The sequence below is a fragment of the Echeneis naucrates genome, chromosome 5 (assembly GCF_900963305.1).
Source record: "Echeneis naucrates chromosome 5, fEcheNa1.1, whole genome shotgun sequence".
Lineage (NCBI taxonomy): Eukaryota > Metazoa > Chordata > Actinopteri > Carangiformes > Echeneidae > Echeneis > Echeneis naucrates.
The window spans coordinates 920,255-941,589 of record NC_042515.1 but is presented as its reverse complement, the minus strand read 5'-3'; the positions used below and the strand labels follow the sequence as shown (position 1 = coordinate 941,589).

Sequence of the window (21,335 nt, the reverse complement as noted above, 5' to 3'; positions counted from 1 at the left end):
CACACAACAGACAGACTTTTGTTTGATGAACTATATTCAGAGGGATCTGGCCCCTAAACCTCCTGAACCTTGTTCACTGGGTGTTTGGGGTCCTGTTGTATAAAGAACCCCCCCCCACACACACACACACACACACAAAAGGAACATAAAACGAACCCACAACCACACATTCATGAAAAACCGAAAGTGCTGAACTCAGTTTTTGGGGAAGTGGCTGATTTAATCGGAAATTAGAATCCAAACCTCAGACCTGCTGATCCGCTGCAGTCCACCAGAGTCTGGATCCACACACAGAAACACATTCAATCACATTTCCATTCTGGCTTTTTATGGAGAACAAAAGTTGCAGAGTTGGGGGCGGGGCCTCTTTTGACTGACAGGTGACATTCCGGCAGCTCGCTCTGAGCTTCAAGAAAAACTTTATTTAACCGCCTGAAACCCAAAACTGGTCTGACGGTCTGCAGATAATCAAACTGTGATCGACCAGCTCTGTTTGATTCCACTTCGAGACCTTCATGTGTCTGCACACACACACACACACACTGCTGGAGACTCAGCTCACATGACCCCCCCCACCAGACTAAAGGGGCAACAGCCGTCTCAGCTGGTGTGTGTGCACGATTGTGTGTCTGCCCATCTTCAGGCAGTTTGTTGTGCTTTCACTTTTACAACTTTTGGCTTTTCTCCAAAATCAACACAAAACTCACAAAGTCTCTGTTTCTCCAACACAACAAACATAAATAAATAAAAATTAAAAATCGAAGGGTCAAAGGTCACAGGTCTGTCGGCCATCTTGTTCTTTAGAAACCAGATGAGGAGAAGGTGGATCTGAGCCCCCTTCAGGTCAAAGATCAGACTGAAACTGTAACAGGAAATGAAAAACATCGATCAGATATTATAAAATAAAAAAACTCTAATTTTATTTCTATTTAAATAAATAAACAGATGAGCTCCTTCGGCTTTTCTTCATTTTCCAACATCACTGAATGGATCTGATGAGCAGGTTCAGTTTGTGGATTTCTCTGCACTTCTTCACTCTCTCCTTCCTTCTGATGATGCAATGACCGTGTGAAGGGGCTGACTGCGAGAATCGAAAGCGTTCTGCAGAAAAGCTGCAGGTTTGTGTGCCAGCTGCAGTTATGGAGCTGCTTCCTCTGTGTGTGTGCGTCCTGATGTGGGCTGCAGCAGCGTCTGCCGAGGAACCCGGTGAGAAACTGAGCTGCACACAAAACAACAACTTTGTGTTTGTAAAAGTCGTTTAAAAATCTTTCTTCATGAGTCGGCGACAAACTTTTCTGTTCATATTTGTTTAAAAAGTCGGCTGTTACTTTTAATTTGACAGCGACATAAATGTGAAATCATGTTCAGGTTATTTGAAATTGATGAGACTGGGCAAAGATTTGTTAATATAAAATATTAAACTGTTATTGTCACGAGCACAGGTGCTGATTTATACAAGAAAGAACTGATGTAGAAAACTAATATACACATTTCTTATCATTGTCAAGCTTTTGTGTTATTTTGTTGTCTGATGTGAACAAATTTTCACGGAAATCTAAAGTGAGCAAAAAAAAAAAAAAAAGTGATTCTTTCTCCAAAAGAAAAGAATTTAGTTTTTAATAGAATAAAGTGATTTTTCATTTACACCCAAAAAACAACTTGCTGTTTTAGCTCACATCAAGTTTAACAGTTTTCATGTGTAACTGTAACTTTAAATGTTCTCATAGATCATAATTTAAATTATTTTACAGATTTCTGAATTTATCTCACTGAGCCAAACGCCCCTCAGACATGGAGGCAAAAACACCTCGAGCTGTCTAAACGGCTGAGGAAGCTGAGCGACCACACACACACACACACACACACACTCGTCTTTACTGAGGTGATCACTTCACTTCCTCATTTCAAACGTCTTCAGGAGAAAAAGAAACTTTCCCACATTACGGCCTCTTTCATAACACGAGTCTGTTTGAAACGTCCCAGAATGAAAATAACATGACGAAATAATGAGATGTTTGTAATTTTCTGATCATCTTATTTCCTGCTGAGCCGTCTGTTGACTGAACATTTAGTGTCACTGAAACTCTTCATTCTGTGGATGGACACCTGTTTATTTAGAAACGAGTCATTTTACAACAAACAGACAAACCAAACAGTCAAATGTCTCAGAATTTGTATTTGTAAAGTTGTTTCTGTCTTTAAGTGAAAGTATTTTATTCTAAATTCAGTTGATGTTTAGTCAGAACAAAGACGTCCACGTGTCTAAATCCAACATGTTTTGTCTTCCAGGACCAGAGATCACAGTGATAGAAGGACATGATGTGACTTTACCCTGTTCCATCTCAGAGGATATTACAGCTGAGAGGTTTGACTGGAGGGCTGACGGTCAGAAGGAGGTTTATGTGTATGAAGGTGGTCTTTCTTCCAGTAAAGATCTATCAGGTCAACATGAGCAGTTCAAAGGTCGTGTCTCACATTTTCCTGGAGGACTGAAGGACGGAAACGCCTCCATAAAGATCAGCAACACGAAGGTGTCTGACAGTGGAAAGTACAGCTGTGAATTTAGACGTACAAATCAGAAACAGCACGTGAAGCTTCTTGTTGGTGAGTGTTTTCATCAAACTCCTGATTATTCACTGATCTGATCTCAGATCAAACATCAGAATACACATCTGGAGGACCTCGTCCCCACAGACCTGCAGCCACATCTGGGCTGATTCCCTCTGAAGGATCAGACATGTTGGATATCTGACACGTTCCAGTTTAGTTCATTCTGAACAATCACCTTTCAGCAGTTTGTGGTAGATTAAATTTGAGATGAATCTACTTCAGACTGATGAAACGAGATTCAACCAGAAAGGTGTTTGTTTCCAGCTCAGCATTAACATGAACATCTTTGAATGTTGTTTTTAAACTTAGACGTTGGTGAAATTGGTTTTAGGTAGATCTGTCATACATTCCCAGGTTTGTTATCTGTTTCCTACACGAATGATTTCACAAACTAACATCTGTTTTGCTTTGTTCTTCCTTTTAGATGGTCCCTTAACCTGTTAGGGTTCATTTTACTGATGTGCATTTCTGTCTCTGAATACTTTCCCATTTTTAACCGTGTTTTCCACCAAAAGTACAAGAACCTGATCCATTTCCACAGCATGAGTGAAAACGAGCTGTCGGAGGTTTCATGGGCTCCGTTCATTTGACTTTCAGCTCAGAATCTGTAGAGCTGACGAAGGATTGAACCGACAAACACGGAAACGCTGCTCTTCTTTGACTTCCAGCTCATATTTAGACCGCAGTAAAACCGTCGTATCAGCAGATATCAGGCCCACGTTCACACCGTCCGTTCGTCAGCTGGCGTCCAACATCTGTACCAAATGTCATGTTGATAGACTGAAGTGTCTCTGAGATATTTCCCAAAGTGCAGCACAGATCATCTCCATCAGAGGACTACAGAGCTTTAGAAAAGCTCTCCAGAGCTCCAAATAAAGAAGAGAAAAGTGTTGAGTGGCTCTAAAAGTGTCCCTGAATGTTAAAGCCGACTAAAAGAAGCTGCACTTCATGTTCACATCCACATTTCCATCTTTAGTTTATTCGATCTGCTCTCTGTGGCCCGATAAGGACTTCCTCTGTTCTGTGGGCGGGCCTCCGCCGCAGGAAGTCCGGCTACGCTAACTTCCATATATGGGCAGGCAGCTCCTTTTACTGCCGACACGCTCTGACTTTTTTCACAGAGCTCACTTCCTATTGGACGGAAGCAGCTGTCCATCAAAGTCATGAGGGGCCGCCGAAAGGCGCGCTCCTCTGATTGGCCGAGGAGTAAAGAGTTCGTTAGTGACGTCAGTGTAAGTGCTGTAAAGGTGCTGATTGGTTTGATTTGTTGCTGGGCGGGTCCTGATGTCAGAGACCTTGAAGCTCATTGGTCAGTTATTCGGTCCAAAGTGAAAATTGACAGAAATGCAGATGAAGCGGAAGTTTGAAGAGCAGCGTTCAAACTAAAGGCGGGAATTCATTCACTTTAATTTGGCTCGTTTTTACATCCACTGGATTTAAAACCAGCTGGATTCAATCTGCGGCTTCTTCTTCTTTAAATCGAGCCCACTTCGTCTTTAAAAGTCTCTCTTTGGACCAATAAACCGATTTTAACGGCGGCGACACAAGTTAGCAAGCTAGTTTCTGCCGGCTGACTGCCGTAAAGTGAGACGTTCCTGTTCGAACGTCGTAAATCCGCCGTGAAGATCGTTAAGGGCGATGAAAAAACGAACATCTGAGCTTTCAGATGAGATATAACGTGTTTATATGAACATTTGGCTCCATGTGGAAATATGTAGTCAATGTATTTATGGACTTTTCCACATTCATGTCGGGTCGTATGCAACCTCTGAGCCACAAAAGGTTAAAAGACAGAGGTGACGAAAACATCCCAGGTGAGTCGTGATTCTGATGACGTCAGTCGTCCTGTCCATCACCTGGTGGAGACATTTCACCTGTTCACTACAGTTCATCTTTATCCCACTCAGTCTGCAGAGTTTGTTCAGTTTGTGTGGACTGTCAGAAAAGAGTTCAGAAATCAGAAATCACAACAGAGAGGCTGAACAACAACAACCTGCTGTTATTTGGAAAACTGTCAAAGTTCTCCATAAATTATTATAATGATATAATATAAATATAATATAAATAATACTTTAAATTATTTCTGATGTTCACAGGTGCCGCTCTCAGACCTTTCATCAGGACACTTGGTGAATCTCAGGATGGAGTTCAGCTTCAGTGTGAAGTTCTTGGAGCTTCACCCAAACCTGAAGTCCAGTGGAAGGACAGAGAAGGAAACATCCTCCCTGCTGAAGAACCAAAGATCTCTGAAAGAGGAGGAAGCTACGACATCACCCTCCAAATTAAAGTGACCAAGACCGGCTACTATCGCTGTGTATCTACACAGCAGAGCATCAGACATCAGACTGAGGCTGAGACCTACGTTCCTGTTCGTGGTGAGTTTATTGTTCCTGTTTTGACGGTTTTTGTTTCTCTAAAGTGATTTAGGCTGCAGGAGCTGCAGAGTTTTATTCACATGCAGCCGTTTAACAGCAGCAGAGTCAAATGAATCAAACAACAAACATCAACACTTTCAGCAGTTCCTGATCATTTCATCTGTTTCTTTCTTCAGATAGAAACTAGATCCAAACTCTGTCTCTGACTCTAGATGAGATGGGAATAATGTTGGTAGAAATGGAGCTTCCTAACACTTTGGTTCATGACCTGCTGCAGCTGGTTGTTTTGGTTGTTCAGGAGCAGAACGAGCTGAACTCCATGAGCAAGAGAAATAATACGATTCAACGTGAGCCAAAGAAATCAAACGTTAATACTCAGACAGTGATTGGAGAGAAAAGGGCTCTAAGACAGCAGTTAAATGGTCTTTAAGCATCTTTGGACATTATTTCATCTTCAGTCTGAGCGGAAATGAACATCTGCAAGTGATGAAGATCAGAAGGTGGACCAGCTGAAGATTCCGTTGGACTGAATCTATCTGATCAATAGAACTATTGATGTGATCAATCTTCAAGATGTGTAGTTTGTCAAACAGCAGATTGTTGTCCAGTAAATGAAGCAGCAGCTGCTGTTTGTGTGTCTGTTCATGTCAGCACAGTAAACACACTGAGAGGTTCATCACTGAAGGGACAAGAAGACGTTTAGACGTCTGTCAGCTTTTAGCAGCATTTATTCTGAGTGAAGCACAGAGTCCATCACAGCCTGGACTGGAGACAGACAGGGACAGGACCGGGACAGGGACCAGGACCAGGACCAGGACCAGGACAGGACCAGGACCAGGACCAGACCAGGACCAGGACAGGACCAGCCAGCTGTCAGCTGTGCAGCCCAGCTGGAGGAAAGAGGCCATCAGATGGATGCTGACATCTCTGAGCCTGATGACCTTCATCTGCTGATCTTTGGAGATCAGAGGAGCATCAACACACTGAAGCTGTGATGTTCAGTCTGATCAACATGATGAGACCAAACTCTGAGTCTCACATCCACGTTCTGTCCTCTTACAGATATTCAAGAGAGTCTGGCTGGATGGATTCTTCCTGTCTCTGTTGTTGCTGCAGTTTTTGGGACTCTCCTTGTTGTTGGTGTCGGTTTTTTTCTTCACAATAGAGGTGAGTGACACTAAGTTGTTGATGACGATGTTGATGAAGTGTGTGTCTGTGTCTGATGTCCAGTCAGTTGTGTTGTTGTTCCTCTCCTGGACCACGAAGCAGCTTCAACAGACCAGGATATCTTTGTTATCTGTCTCCACTGAACCTGATAAGCTGCACTAACAAGCTGAAGATCAACTAGTTGAGTTAACCCTGAGTTCACCTGTCCAGGTACGAGCGGCTTCATGTGAAAGACTGAACATGAGCTGAGAACAAACTGTGACACCTGTGACATTTAACAAGATGAACTCTGACCGATCAGAGAAACACTGGACATTATTTCCAGCTGATCAGACTCATCATCATAGTCAGGAGTTCAGCATCAGTTACCATGGTGATTTACCCCGACTGAAAACCAGAGTTAAACCTGAAGTTCCCTCCATAACCTCAGATCCTGCTTCGTGGTCCAGGACTCTGCTCAGCTGGGATTTTCTGGATTCTAACTTTGTTTTCCCTCCATCAGGTTCATCAGGTCCATCACACCTCTCTGAAAGACAGGGATTAAGAGGATGAGCAGTCTGATCAGGACCTTCGGCTGTAAACTGTGTTCTTCTGTAAATAACCTGGAATACAAAACATTTGAAACCAAAACACCAATCACCATTTGTTTAGTTGTTTTTTTGTTTTTTTTTTTACTTTTGATTTCATGCTGAGATCCTGCAGGTCCACCAGACTCCCAGAAAGACGTCCAGTAGCTCTCAGCTGTTGTGTGTCTGTTTGCTGAGGAGGCTGAGATCTTCAGATTAATTAGTTTTAATTTTGTTTCCCTCCATTTGAATGTTGGCTGCAGAATCAGATTGAACTCCACCAAGAAGTGACTGAACTTCAAGAACAAAACAAAGAGCCGACTTCTTTCTGTCCCTTTTGGCCTTGAATAGACAAACTCAGGACACACACACACACACACACACACCCGTGTTTGCCTGTTTTGTTTTCAGTTTTTCTGAATGATGTCTTTCTTTAAATGAACTGATTTTGATGTTTAAAGAGTATTTTAGCAGCGCTGTTTCAGCTGTTACTGTCTGTTTTGGTAACTCTGGCCGACTCCACAGTTTAGAACTCCGTCTCATCTGTTGGAGTTCTTGTCAAACTGCCTCCAAACAAATGTAGACTAAACCTTTATGGACAGTTTCTTATTGAACTCAATATCTTTGGATTGTTTAGCTGAAGTTTTCCAGAGTTAACGAGTTGAGCTCACACTGACTGTTTCCATCCCTCAGTCATCAGCTCGTCTCTATTAAATTGGTGCTTTTTCATTTTAAGAGACGGAAGAATTTCCAGCTAAATAATGAAGTGAATAAAATATCAACGGAGTTCATCATTTCACTGCAGACTTTCATTTTCTGTCTCGGTGATCGTCACTGACGTCACAGTCCGTTAAATATAAACGTCAGTCCTTTTTATTCTCAAACACCTGTATTTGTTCTGGTGGCGGATCTGCCACTTCCAACATGGCGGACCAGCAGCCAATCACCGTCTGTGTATGTGACCGCAGTGTGACGTCTTCTGACGGAGCGGCCCGGACTTTAGGTTCGGCAGGTTTATTCCACACCTGTTTGTATTTGGGACAAAAGAAAACAAACCCGTTCATCTTCTGTTGTGGCTCCGAGAGGCGCCATCGTGTTCCTTCTCCAGAAGGTGACGTCAGTGAGACAGATGATATAAAAACGCTGAGTCATCTTCATGTTTCCACATAACTCTGATTTCAGATCATGTAGTTGGTGGGGATTACCCAGAATCCCCTGCTGTTTTTCTCTGGTACGGGTCCAGCCATGACACATAAAGACGCCATATTGGCTGTAGGGGCGGAAGAAGTGCGGCCGCCATCTTGAATCGGTTTCCTGCTGGTTGCCTAGCAACAGGAGAAACGCGAAAGATGCCAAAACTGCAGCATTTTGCTGTTTAAATCGGCGGACCACCAGAAACAGGAAGACTGAACATGACTACTGCATTCTCATGTAATGCACCCTAACTAAAGGGAGACACCTCATGTCTGAAAAATACAGACAGCAGAACTCAGAGATGGTGTTATTCCATCCACCTTCAGCTTCCTGGTTCACCTGGAAAGACCAGGTGTGTCATATAAGGCCTTTGCTGGCAGAAGCTGTGACAGCTGATGGCTGTCAGAGAGAAGGTGGGCCGCACACTGATGGTATGAAGTGAAACGTCACTCAAACCATGTTCATCTCCTCCCGCTGAGGATGAAGGAGTGAAGGAACGACGCCTCAGCCAGAGAGGAAAGTCTGGAGCGAGAGAAGAAGAACGCCATGACCAGAGAAAAGACAGCACACGGATTTTAGGGAACTGAGTTTGTTGAACCTGCTTCCTGAAACAGAACGGTGTCTGTCAGACCTGATATACATACATAGATATGAATTATATTGATACTTCATGTATGATTTATATATATTTTCATTTTCTCTGATGTAGAACTCCTGTCTATTGTTATGTTATATATAGATATATAATGTCTTCATATATTGTTTCTTCAACTTATTAAAATAGCTGACTTTACTGCCACTATCTGTTTCTGCTTGTCTGTCATATATTAATGTGTATATAGTGTGTGTGTGTGTGTGTGTGTGTGTGTGTGTGTGTGTGTGTGTGTGTGTGTTTTGCAAAATCCCTGTCATACATCACATATATCATACATCAGGATATTCTGCTACTGTTAACCCCACTATGAATATTGAAACACACCGAACCATGTGTCCTGTATCAGAGCAGCAACAAAAAAACAAAACAACAACAAAAAACGTGTGAAAGTCAGTTTAGTCTTCAGGGAGTTATGACTGATTGTCTGGAAACATTCTGGTCTGCAGCCCTACATGTGACATGTCCTGATCCAGTCGGGACATTTTTACAGTGAAAGACATCACTGATGATCTGAGGTCCATTTAGTCTGTGAAATAAGGAGCAACTGATTATGAGAAACAGGTGAAGTAATTAGAAAGCGGTCATTTCCTTTGAGGTTATTTAGCCTCACCAGTATCCCCGCTGTGGATGGACAGAACTCAGAAATCATTTTTAGTTCAGTAACAGTTCTACATAAAGACGGTGTTTTCTGGAGAACACTGCACATAAATAGCCCTTACGTTTTAATTTGAAAATGCTGTAACTTCCTACCTGTAGAAAGGTGCTGGAAACGGAAGTGAAAAAAACGCTGAATTTCAAAAATAAAAGAGGAGATCTCAGTATGTCTCAGTCCTCTGTGATGGGTTCAACATGGAGCTTTATTCAGAGAAAAATACCTCTCTGATACCAAAAAGATGTTCAGACAGCTGTTTTCCTTTGACATCAGTCACACACCTACATACAGAGCTTTAACGGAAGGTGGATCAGTCAGATTTACGTCACAGCTGCACAACATGACGTAGAACTGGCGCCACCTGCTGTCCGCTCTCTGACTCTGATTTCAGCTGATTCATCAGTCTGATTGAATTGGACTGTAGTGGAGAGTCGGACCGCCATGGAGCTGCTTCCGGTGTGTCTCTGGGTCCTGATCTGGTCCGGATCAACGTCAGCTGCTGAAGCCGGTGAGAACCATCAGGGACAGCTGACGTGACGTCATTGAATGACATCATCCGTTAATAACAGCCGTTAACAGAGCTGCTCCGGTCCAGAGGAGGTTTGGGACGTTATGACGACACAGGACAAGTGTAGATGAGTTTGTGAGTCTGTGTGTCTGTTTGTGTTGGTTCAGGCCGCTGTGCGTGTGCGTGTCTCTGTCTGTGTGTGTGTGTGTCTGTGTGTGTTGGTTCAGGCCGTTGTGTGTGTCTGTGCGTGTCTGTGTGTGTCGGGCCGTTGTGTGTGTCGTTTCAGGCCATTGTGTGTGTCTGTGTGTGTCGGGCTGTTGTGTGTGTCGTTTCAGGCCATTGTGTGTGTCGGTGTGTGTTGGTTCAGGCCGTTGTGTGTGTCTGTGTGTGTCGGTTCAGGCCGTTGTGTGTGTCTGTGTGTGTGTCTCCATCCTCTCCAGATCACAGATGTTGTAGATTCTGATTTTATTCTGTTGTTGTTCTCTTTTTTCTGATCAAATCTAAAGTGAGTTCATTTGTGTTGTTGTGTAGTTGTGATGAACTCCGTCACAGCAGCAGGTGCTCAGGTGGTTCATTGGTTATTGACTGATTGTCATCATGAACATTCAGCTCAGGTGATGTTCAGGAATATTGGACCTCCTCCACCTTTCCGTGGTAACACTCCCTCCTTCTCAGGAAAATGAGGGTGGAGATGTTGTTCCTGATGATTGTTGTGGAACAGTGAAACCTGTTAGTTCAGTTCTCAACTGTTTCTGAGGACACGCTTTGTTTTATCTCGTCTACAGGAGCCTGGAGGGGTCAGCTGAGTTTGTATCAGGGCGGCCTTCATGAATGAAGCAGTCAGGAGTCGGTTTATTAGGAACACCCAGATCAAAGAGATTCAGTCTGAATCAGCAGTCATGAAGGTTACACTGTTCAGTTTGTGTGGATCAGGTGTCGTCTCACCTGTGTGATGGTTGGTAGGATGTAGTTTGTGTTGTTCAGTCTGCCCTCGTTGATCTGGATCAGAAGGTGTCACATTCTTTCTCCTTTCCTTCCTGACTGACTGACAGCTTCCTTCATTGTGTAACTTCTGGCTGGTTTCTCTGCTGAAATATAAAACCTGCAGAATCTGAACCAGAATGAAATAAAAAGCACAGACGGCTTTGATTTAATGTTCATATCCATGTTGGAGCCGGAGCTCTGAATGAATATGAACATAAACTGACTGCAGATTCACCTCATTGTCTTCAACATATCAGTGTTTAATCATCATAATGATGGATTTACTTTAAAACAAATCAGAACAAACAGAAACAGCAAAATCCTGAAAACAGACAAACAGCTTCGTCCTCAATAATATTAATCAGGATAATAAATTCAGAAACGTTATTATGCTGTCAAAGTGGCACTAAAACATTTCCTGGTCTGTTTGTCTTCAGCTCCGTCAGGTCTGGACATGAAACTGTCTGTCAGTGGCTGATTGGTGATGACATCACTTCCTGTAGCAGACGCCATCTTGTGTCCATGTTAATAACAGCCTGTAAATTCCTCCATCCCATGGACTTCACTGGTGGTTAATATTTGTTGTTGCAGCAGCTCAGCAGTTAGATTGTGTTACCTGTTCACAGTGAACACGGCAGCTGATTGTGTTGTTTTCCTGTCGAACACACACAAACACACAGATACGTTGATTTTTGTGTCTTTAGTGAATAAATGTGGTTGTCTGTATTTAATGTTGTGGCCTCAACACTGTAAATGTTGTTGTCATGACCTGATTTTACTCGTTCAGTTCTTTAAGATGTTTTATAAGAAAATAAACCATCAGCCTCCACAACACTTTGACTTCAGGACAAAAATCACAACACAACTGAGGTCTGTGATTATATTTCTAAATAACACAATAATTAAAATCTGTTTTGTCTTCCAGGACCAGAGATCACAGTGATAGAAGGACATGATGTGACTTTACCCTGTTCCATCTCAGAGGATATTACAGCTGAGAGGTTTGACTGGAGGGCTGACGGTCAGAAGGAGGTTTATGTGTATGAAGGTGGTCTTTCTTCCAGTAAAGATCTATCAGGTCAACATGAGCAGTTCAAAGGTCGTGTCTCACATTTTCCTGGAGGACTGAAGGACGGAAACGCCTCCATAAAGATCAGCAACATGAAGGTGTCTGACAGTGGAAAGTACAGCTGTGAATTTAGACGTACAAATCAGAAACAGCACGTGAAGCTTCTTGTTGGTGAGTGTTTCCATAAAAGCAGATGTTGTTAAAGTCTGTGTCTTTATCAGCGTTCACACCGTCTTTATGTTTGTTATCTGTCTGTTGACGGAATGAAATCACAAACTAACGTGTTTTATTTTTCCTTTTAGATGGTCCCTTAACCTCTTATGGCTCATTGTGGTTGTGTTCATTTCCAGCCGTTCGTTCACGCTCATCTTAAATGTTCTGCTGTTCTCAGACTATAAAGAACCGACACACGTCCTCAGCATCACTGCAAAGAACACACTGAGCTGTCTGATGTTGTGTTAGTCTCATTTCTACCACAAACACAGATGTGTTGGTTCAGGAGCAGACACACAATCATCTGAAAACCTGCTGCTTTTCATATTTTTATTACACATTCAAAGTTCAGTAAGTTGGCTATAATTTGGACTATCAGGCTGAAATTTACAGGAAGTGTCCGTCAGCTGGCGTCCAACATCTGTACCAAATGTCATGTTGATAGACTGAAGTGTCTCTGAGATATTTCCCAAAGTGCAGCACAGATCATCTCCATCAGAGGACTACAGAGCTTTAGAAAAGCTCTCCAGAGCTCCAAATAAAGAAGAGAAAAGTGTTGAGTGGCTCTAAAAGTGTCCCTGAATGTTAAAGCCGACTAAAAGAAGCTGCACTTCATGTTCACATCCACATTTCCATCTTTAGTTTATTCAATCTGCTCTCTGTGGCCCGATAAGGACTTCCTCTGTTCTGTGGGCGGGCCTCCGCCACAGGAAGTCCGGCTACGCTAACTTCCATATATGGGCAGGCAGCTCTTTTTACCGCCGACACGCTCTGACTTTTTTCACGGAGCTCACTTCCTATTGGGCGGAAGCAGCTGTCCATCAAAGTCATGAGGGGCCGCCGAAAGGCGCGCTCCTCTGATTGGCCGAGGAGTAAAGTGTTCGTTAGTGACGTCAGTGTAGGTGCTGTAAAGGTGCTGATTGGTTTGATTTGTTGCTAGGCGGGTCCTGATGTCAGAGACCTTGAAGCTCATTGGTCAGTTATTCGGTCCAAAGTGAAAATTGACAGAAATGCAGATGAAGCGGAAGTTTGAAGAGCAGCGTTCAAACTAAAGGCGGGAATTCATTCACTTTAATTTGACTCGTTTTTACATCCACTGGATTTAAAACCAGCTGGATTCAATCTGCGGCTTCTTCTTCTTTAAATCGAGCCCACTTCGTCTTTAAAAGTCTCTTTTTGGACCAATAAACCGATTTTAACGGCGGCGACACAAGTTAGCAAGCTAGTTTCTGCCGGCTGACTGCCGTAAAGTGAGACGTTCCTGTTCGAACGTCGTAAATCCGCCGTGAAGATCGTTAAGGGCGATGAAAAAACGAACATCTGAGCTTTCAGATGAGATATAACGTGTTTATATGAACATTTGGCTCCATGTGGAAATATGTAGTCAATGTATTTATGGACTTTTCCACATTCATGCCGGGTCGTATGCAACCTCTGAGCCACAAAAGGTTAAAAGACAGAAGTGACGAAAACATCTCAGGTGAGTCGTGATTCTGATGACGTCAGTCGTCCTGTCCATCACCTGGTGGAGACATTTCACCTGTTCACTACAGTTCATCTTTATCCCACTCAGTCTGCAGCTGATCAGTTTACAGAGTCCTGATGGTTCAGTGAGCTCAGAGCTTTCTAGCATTTAATCCTTCACTGATTCATGTCACTTTATTTCATCTGGTTCATTTTTGGACCATAATTGTTTGTAGTTTAGTGAAAATATCAAAAAGTAGTCCAACTAGTTGAATCGGCGTCTTTATAAAGAAGAATTTTATAAACTAAAGATCAGCTAATGATGGAGGTTTTCTGTCTGACAGGACGATTAAATAACCTGCAGTTCTCCCCGACTTCATTTAGACCTGATAACTCACAGAACAGACAAACTGAACAATCAAAGACAACTTCAATCTCCTTCAGTGATAACTTCATTAATTCTGAGTTTTTCTGTGAATTCACAGTGTTTGAATTATGATGTACAGATGAACAGCTGAGATTTAACTGATAAATGCTTCATTTGTGCTTCACAGCTTCTGGTTGTCTGTTTATCTTTAAAAAGTCTGTAATTCACTTCTACAAACTGAGAATGGGTGAATGTCAGTGTTACATTTCTAATGTTGTCGTTGTTTATTCTACATTTTCAGGTGCAGCTCCAGAGCCGTCAGTCACAATCCTTAATCAAACCAAAGACTTGGCTCTTCTTCAGTGTAAAGTTTATGGAGCTTTTCCAGAACCTGAGGTCCAGTGGAAGGACAGTGCTGGAAACATCATTCCTGCTGAGAAACCAGATGTCACAAAAACTGAAGGAAAATACAACATTATCCTCCAAACTACTGTGACCAAGACCGACTACTACCGCTGTGTCTCTACACAGGAGACCATCAGACATCAGATCGATGCTAAGATCTTTGTTCTTATCAGCGGTGAGTGTTATTTTAATCTGTAAATAATTAAAATAAATAAGTTATTGATCAGACAGAGGAGGCAGAACGTCTTTCATCAGTTTATTGGCAGATTTAGGAACATCTGGCTTTAAATGAAGTCTACAGGAATCAAAATGTACAAGATCCACAGAGAACAATCAGGTTCTACACACCATCAACATCATGTGACCACAGAAATAAAAACTCATGTTCAGTCAGCTGGATCTCTGTGTTGGAAGCAGGAAGTGTCTCCAGATAACAACAGAGAAACTGCTTCCATCACATAAACTCCTCAGATCTGAGGTCTTAAAGTCCGTTTTGTTCCAGACATCATGGTAACAAACAGAACAGGAAACAGCTGATGGAGCTGATGGAGGATCCGGAGCTGGACTCTGCTCCTCCGAACACTGGGGGGAGCTCTGGAGCACAGAGAGACTCTTTAAAGCCTCAGATCCCTGAAAGCAGCTCAGGTCTTTCTGGGTTTGGGTTCTGGTTGGTGACTTTGCTGCACTTTGATCTGGACACAGTGAACATGTCATATTTCAGACATCGGTAGCTTGAATTAACTGAGTAAAATAAAAATGTATCAGGTTTGTAAATAACAGAAGAAAACTGATCAGAAATGAGGTCATGACAAACAAACGTCACCTGCAGCAGGTAAAGACGCAGACTTCAGTGAATGGAGACACACAGATAGTCTGAAGGAGGGAGCTGATTATTAAAGAGGAAATTCAGCCTCCAACTGTTTTCTGGCTCCGTTCTGCCGTCTTCACCTTCTGTTCTTATTCTACACTCTTTTTTAACCACCCTTCAAGTGAGAATGCTCTACTTTCTTCCTCCTTCAAAATAAAACAGTCCAGTTCAATCTGTGATCAGCTGCTGCTACAAAAGAAGAATCACAACAAACCTGATGATCAGTTTTCCTCTCACCTGTACAATCTTCTGCCGTCAGGACAAACAGCTGAGTCATCAATCCCAGCTGAACAAAGTTTGTCATGTTCAGTTTGTGTGGACTGTCAGAAAAGAGTCGGTTCAGTTCCGTGGTTCTCGCTGAGCTCAGACATAAAAACTGAACATCATCAGCATCAGAGAAGTCGACTCATCACACAACAGTTGTGTTGGATTGTGTTAGATTGTACAGGTGTACCTAATGAAGTGAACACTGAGTGTGTCAGAGACAGATCAGAGCTGATCACACACAGTGAGTCTGTTCTTTAACAGCCTGTGTCTCATATTAGATCAGTTTTATTCTCAGTTTAGTGGAATAGAAATGGAAAAGACTGGAGGATGAACTTGTTCGCAAACTCGTTCCCTCAGTTGGTGTTTAGATGATGAAGGTGGAGACGACTGTCTCCTTTATCTGCTGAACTGGGTCAGATCTGGAGACGGTGAAGGTCACAGTTTATGATTCTCATCAGACTGTCGGTGACCTCTGGGTGGACTCTGACGTCCTGTTTGACTCTTCTGTGTTTAACTTTGTCCACATTGTTCATGTTTACAGGAACAGCTCAGAAGCCAAATATTGTGACAATTGACCAGACAGATAACTGGGCTCAGCTTCAGTGTGAAGTTCTTGGAGCTTCACCCAAACCTGAAGTCCAGTGGAAGGACAGAGAAGGAAACATCCTCCCTGCTGAAGAACCAAAGATCTCTGAAAGAGGAGGAAGCTACGACATCACCCTCCAAATTAAAGTGACCAAGACCGGCTACTATCGCTGTGTATCTACACAGGAGACCATCAGACATCAGACTGAGGCTGAGACCTACATTTATCTACATGGTGAGTTTTGTCTTGTTTGTTTATCAGATTTTATATCTGTTCAGACTGAATACAAACCAAACTGGGACAAAGAATCTGAGAGTGTAAAATGTGTCTCAGTCCTCAGATGAAGGTGAAATCAGGGATTTGTTTTGTCAGGATCTTTCTCTCTTTGTTTCCCTAAAGTGATTTAGGCTGCAGGAGCTGCAGAGTTTTATTCACATGCAGCCGTTTAACAGCAGCAGAGTCATATGAATCAAACAACAAACAACACTCCCAACAGTTCCTGATCATTTCATCTGTTTCTTTCTTCAGATAGAAACTAGATCCAGACTCTGTCTCTGACTCTAGATGAGATGGGAATAATGTTGGTAGAAATGGAGCTTCCTAACACTTTGGTTCATGACCTGCTGCAGCTGGTTGTTTTGGTTGTTCAGGAGCAGAACATGTGAGAATGTGATGTGTACGAGCTGAACTCCATGAGCAAGAGAAATAATACGAGTCAACGTGAGCCAAAGAAATCAAACGTTAATACTCAGACAGTCCCAGTAGTGTTTTCATCTGATCACACTGAGCTGTTCTCTTTGTGAAGCTGTGATGTTCCGTCTGATCAACATGATGAGACCAAACTCTGAGTCTCACATCCACGTTCTGTCCTCTCTTACAGGAAGTCTGACTGGATGGATTGTTGCTGCGGTTTTTGGGAGTCTCTTTTTCGGTGTTGTTGTTGTTGCTGTTCTTAGACTCAGAGGTTACATTTGTACTAAAGGTGAGTGACACTAAGTTGTTGATGATGAACACACAACTAAAGCACAAAGTGTGTGTCTGTGTCTGATGTCCAGAGTCAGTTGTGTTGTTGTTCCTCTCCTGGACCACGAAGCAGCTTCAACAGACCAGGATATCTTTGTTATCTGTCTCCACTGAACCTGATAAGCTGCACTAACAAGCTGAAGATCAACTAGTTGAGTTAACCCTGAGTTCACCTGTCCAGGTACGAGCGGCTTCATGTGAAAGACTGAACATGAGCTGAGAACAAACTGTGACACCTGTGACATTTAACAAGATGAACTCTGACCGATCAGAGAAACACTGGACATTATTTCCAGCTGATCAGACTCATCATCATAGTCAGGAGTTCAGCATCAGTTACCATGGTGATTTACCCCGACTGAAAACCAGAGTTAAACCTGAAGTTCCCTCCATAACCTCAGATCCTGCTTCGTGGTCCAGGACTCTGCTCAGCTGGGATTTTCTGGATTCTAACTTTGTTTTCCCTCCTTCAGGTCCATCAGACTCCCAGAAAGAAGTCCTGTAACCTTCAGCTGCCTCCACCTGTTTGTGTTACTGCTGCTGTGTGTCTGTTTTGTTTGACTCACTGAGTTTTAGAATCGTGGATATTCTCCACAGGTCAGTGTAACGCAGCTCGTCCAGTATTGGGTCCAGAGGACTCCGTCAGCCAGGAGACCAACCAGAAATCAACATTGACACTAAATGATGAGAAGATGGAGGTTCTTCCTTCAATCAAGTTTGAAATCATAACCAACGTCTAATCACGATGTAACCTGTCTGATGTTCTGAACATTTAGCTTCTCTGCCTCGGAGATCAGAACGTGGTGGAAGTCTGACTTTGTATGGCGTTTTCAGGTCCATCAGGCTCCCCTGAAAAAGAAGGATTAAGAGGATGATCAGGAGCTGTAGCTGTAAACTGTGTTCTTTAAATGACCTGACCTGGAATACTAAACCAGAAAATGGAAACATCATTATTATTATTATTATTATCTGTTTATTTATTTGAGATGGAAAAAAACACATCTTTTGCTTTTTGTTTTTTTTTTTTTTTTTTCACACTGAGATCAAAAATAGAAAACAGATGAACAGTGTGGTTCCTTGATTTAGTCTTCAATCATGGACTTAAACGTGAAAACAACCTGACAGCCAAAGAAATGAATCTTTGGTTTGGATCAGTTTTAAATAAATCTGACTTTAGATTTATTGTTTCTTTAATTTCAGGAAAGGACTGTCAGGATTCGAACCAAAGACGCTGAGTTTGTGATGCTGCTCCACTCCGCTCCACTTTACTCCTCATTCTGTTTCAGGTTCTTTCATGATGATCTGTTGGTGAGTTGACTCCGGACTTTTTAAGTTCAACACATGAAGTCTTCATGAAGACTTTTGTTTGTCTGTGTTGAAACATTTAGACAGCAGAACTGTTTGGTTTGATTGAAGCATCAGACGTTTGTGATCATCATCATGAGCTGTTTGTTACACTGAAGCTGGCTGTCTGGTCGAGTTATAACTTTGACCTGTATGAGGTGAAAAGGAGGGGCTTTAACTGGGAGGTGGCCTGAATGACTGGTGCTGCCTTGGTTACCCAAAACTGAGAACCAGAGGTGAAGCATCGGCCACAAAAAGCTTTCTGTAACTCTCCTTCCTGCTGCCCTCCACATAACAAAGGAGAACCCCCATCTGTTACAGTAGATTTCTGTCCTTTTATCATTTATTGATGATTGTATGGATAAAGAGTTCCATCAGTTCGAGGTGAACCTGATATTTAAACCTCTGATACTAACCTGTGAATTCAGCTGCTAGAAACATAAATCAGTTCTGGGATTCCCAGATTCATCTTTCTCTCTCCAGATGTCAATAATAAATCAATATCCTGTGAACAGGATCAGGTTTGTGTTGAATATATTGCTGTATGCAGTGAAAATATCAGATTCTGGTAATATAAGTTCATCTTGGTTGTTGTTATAATAACTACATGTTAATTAAAATAACAAATGAACCTTCAATGTGTCTTATCTGTATTCATACTTATGGGCTTGCATTTTTACTGAACTGGAAAAATATCAATATAATAACATAGTTATATTTCGCCGTCCAATAAAATCTTTTTTTAGAACACTGATTCATGTGTTCAGACGTGTTGTGAACAGTTCAGCTTCCGTACTTCTGCTCCGGCAGATGGCGCCGCCCTCTACAGCAGTGGGAGGAGTCTGGCCAACATGGCGGACAGAACAACAGCTGTAGTTTGGGAGCTTTGTGTCACTGAGTTAAGAAAATGTGGAACAAACTGATGAGTTCATCTGTCAGACACCAGCTGAGCTGTTGGTCCAAACTACTTCCTGGATACTTCAGCTCGTCCTGAGTTTCTGCAGGTTCAGGTGATTTCAGTTTGTTGGTCAGGAAGAAGAGATTCACCATAAAATAATGTTTCACTGAGGAAACACTTAATAAACTTTATTTTATGTTTCAAATTACATTGTGGACATCACATTTTATTTTAAATTGTTTTCAGTGAGAATCTAAGTATGTCATGGAAATTAAATGAAAAAGCTGTTTTGACTTAATTTGTGGCTCCACTGTCACTCAAAACTATGTTCTGATGTCATCAGAAGGTAGGTTAAAAAAAAAAAATCATTAAAATAAACTTTTTGAAGAAAGGTTGTTGGAGTTGGTGAAGAACTTACACACATATGGATATAATGACAGATCTGATCGAGTCCATAACAGATATATTGAACATTATCAGTACCTCCTCCAGTCGCCATGTTTGTGTGACACAGCCGTCGACGTGCTTTCCCAAAGCAGACGTTGTCATGACGACACCAGCAGTCATATTTAAAATCACCTACAGTCTGACTCAGGTCGTTGTGTTAACTTTGAATGTTTCAGGAACCTTTCTGAACAAAGTCTGGAACAACCAACATTTATTCAGTGACTGAAAAGATGCATGAATGAAGCTGAAACATCAGTCAGTGAATTAATGAATGAAGCTGGAGTGAACTCTGATCTGAAGAATTAGAATTGTTTGGTTTGGACGTGGACTAAGAGCGGATGAAGCCATAATGAAGTCTTCCTCCTCCTGAAGGTCGGAGCTCAGGCGCTCTGGACTGACAGGAAGAAAACTGTTTTAAAGCTGAAGGACGACATAACACTGCCACAAAACACAAACATCAAAAGTCTGCAGCAACAAATTTAAGACAAAAAAATGATTCCTTCAGTTAAAATGTTCACAGCTGAACTGAACAGGCTGAACTGCAGCAGTATCATCTGCAACATCACCATGGTAACTGATGCTGAACTCAACTCCTGACTATTGAGTTGTTCTTCAGCTTGTTAGTGCAGCTTATCAGGTTCAGTGGAGACAGATAAAGATATCCTGGTCTGTTGAAGCTGCTTTGTGGTCCAGGAGAGGAACAACAACACAACTGACTGGACATCAGACACAGACACACACTTTGTGCTTTAGTTGTGTGTTTATCATCAACAACTTCATGTCACTCACCTTTAGTACAAACGTAATCTTCGGCTTAAAGAACAGTGAGAACAACACAAACAACAAGGAGAGTCACAGCTACAGAGACAGGATCGCTCCATCCAGTCAGACTTCCTGTAAGAGAGGACAGAACGTGGATGTGAGACTCAGAGTTTGGTCTCATCATGTTGATCAGACTGAACATCACAGCTTCAGTGTGTTGATGCTCCTCTGATCTCCAAAGATCAGCAGATGAAGGTCATCAGGCTCAGAGATGTCAGCATCCATCTGATGGCCTCTTTCCTCCAGCTGGGCTGCACAGCTGACAGCTGGCTGGGCCTGTCCTGTCCTGGTCCCGGTTCCTGGTCCTGGTCCCGGTCCTGTCCCTGTCTGTCTTCAGTCCAACGGAATCTTCAGCTGGTCCACCTTCTGATCTTCATCACTTGCAGATGTTCATTTCCGCTCAGACTGAAGATGAAATAATGTCCAAAGATGCTTAAAGACCATTTAACTGCTGTCTTAGAGCCCTTTTCTCTCCAATCACTGTCTGAGTATTAACGTTTGATTTCTTTGGCTCACGTTGACTCGTATTATTTCTCTTGCTCATGGAGTTCAGCTCGTACACATCACTTTCTCACATGTTCTGCTCCTGAACAACCAAAACAACCAGCTGCAGCAGGTCATGAACCAAAGTGTTAGGAAGCTCCATTTCTACCAACATTATTCCCATCTCATCTAGAGTCAGAGACAGAGTCTGGATCTAGTTTCTATCTGAAGAAAGAAACAGATGAAATGATCAGGAACTGTTGGGAGTGTTGTTTGTTGTTTGATTCATATGACTCTGCTGCTGTTAAACGGCTGCATGTGAATAAAACTCTGCAGCTCCTGCAGCCTAAATCACTTTAGGGAAACAA

The 21,335-nt window shown here is 42.4% G+C and overlaps 3 protein-coding genes across 7 annotated transcripts in view; 2 read left to right on the top strand and 1 right to left on the bottom strand.

Annotated features, from left to right (window-relative positions):
* The first annotated feature begins 929 nt into the window (after positions 1-929).
* On the top strand, positions 930-8,711 carry LOC115043989 (butyrophilin-like protein 1). 2 transcript variants are annotated; one of them, XM_029502800.1, is made up of 7 exons: positions 930-1,206; positions 2,290-2,604; positions 3,035-3,042; positions 4,394-4,424; positions 4,707-4,985; positions 6,048-6,152; positions 6,655-8,711. In XM_029502800.1, the coding sequence occupies exons 1-7, from the start codon at positions 1,140-1,142 to the stop codon at positions 6,702-6,704; spliced, it is 855 nt and encodes a 284-aa protein (XP_029358660.1). In that variant the 5' UTR covers positions 930-1,139; the 3' UTR covers positions 6,705-8,711. The 2 variants fall into 2 exon arrangements, with proteins under 2 accessions (XP_029358660.1, XP_029358661.1); XM_029502801.1 differs by lacking the exons at positions 3,035-3,042; positions 4,394-4,424 and having other exon boundaries at positions 934-1,206.
* A 929-nt stretch (positions 8,712-9,640) lies between these two features.
* LOC115043987 (V-set domain containing T-cell activation inhibitor 1-like) lies at positions 9,641-18,787 on the top strand. The gene is made up of 6 exons (XM_029502794.1): positions 9,641-9,727; positions 11,637-11,951; positions 14,126-14,404; positions 15,906-16,184; positions 16,831-16,932; positions 17,447-18,787. Exons 1-6 carry the CDS (start codon positions 9,661-9,663, stop codon positions 17,476-17,478), a joined length of 1,074 nt encoding a protein of 357 aa, XP_029358654.1. The 5' UTR covers positions 9,641-9,660; the 3' UTR covers positions 17,479-18,787.
* Positions 18,788-20,451: 1,664 nt separating this feature from the next.
* LOC115043988 (butyrophilin-like protein 1) overlaps positions 20,452-21,335 on the bottom strand; it is a 34,630-nt gene continuing 33,746 nt past the window's right edge. For 2 of the 4 annotated variants that reach the window (XM_029502796.1, XM_029502797.1), the window contains one exon: positions 20,452-20,556. In XM_029502796.1, the coding sequence (XP_029358656.1) occupies positions 20,477-20,556 (80 nt within the window). In that variant the 3' untranslated portion in view covers positions 20,452-20,476. Of the gene's footprint in view, positions 20,890-21,335 lie in introns of all 4 variants that reach the window. The other 2 variants (XM_029502798.1, XM_029502799.1) reach the window with 2 other exon arrangements.

What these genes read in the sequence shown, in the direction of transcription:
- LOC115043989 (XM_029502800.1), top strand. Translation starts at nt 1,140, where the DNA reads ATGGAGCTGCTTCCTCTGTGTGTGTGCGTCCTGATGTGGGCTGCAGCA. An exon ending in AGCGTCTGCCGAGGAACCCG is followed by an intron (nt 1,207 to 2,289) that starts GTGAGAAACTGA and finishes TTTGTCTTCCAG; the next exon opens with GACCAGAGATCACAGTGATA. An exon ending in TTTTTTTCTTCACAATAGAG is followed by an intron (nt 6,153 to 6,654) that starts GTGAGTGACACT and finishes TCCCTCCATCAG; the next exon opens with GTTCATCAGGTCCATCACAC.
- LOC115043987 (XM_029502794.1), top strand. Translation starts at nt 9,661, where the DNA reads ATGGAGCTGCTTCCGGTGTGTCTCTGGGTCCTGATCTGGTCCGGATCA. An exon ending in AACGTCAGCTGCTGAAGCCG is followed by an intron (nt 9,728 to 11,636) that starts GTGAGAACCATC and finishes TTTGTCTTCCAG; the next exon opens with GACCAGAGATCACAGTGATA. An exon ending in GCACGTGAAGCTTCTTGTTG is followed by an intron (nt 11,952 to 14,125) that starts GTGAGTGTTTCC and finishes CTACATTTTCAG; the next exon opens with GTGCAGCTCCAGAGCCGTCA.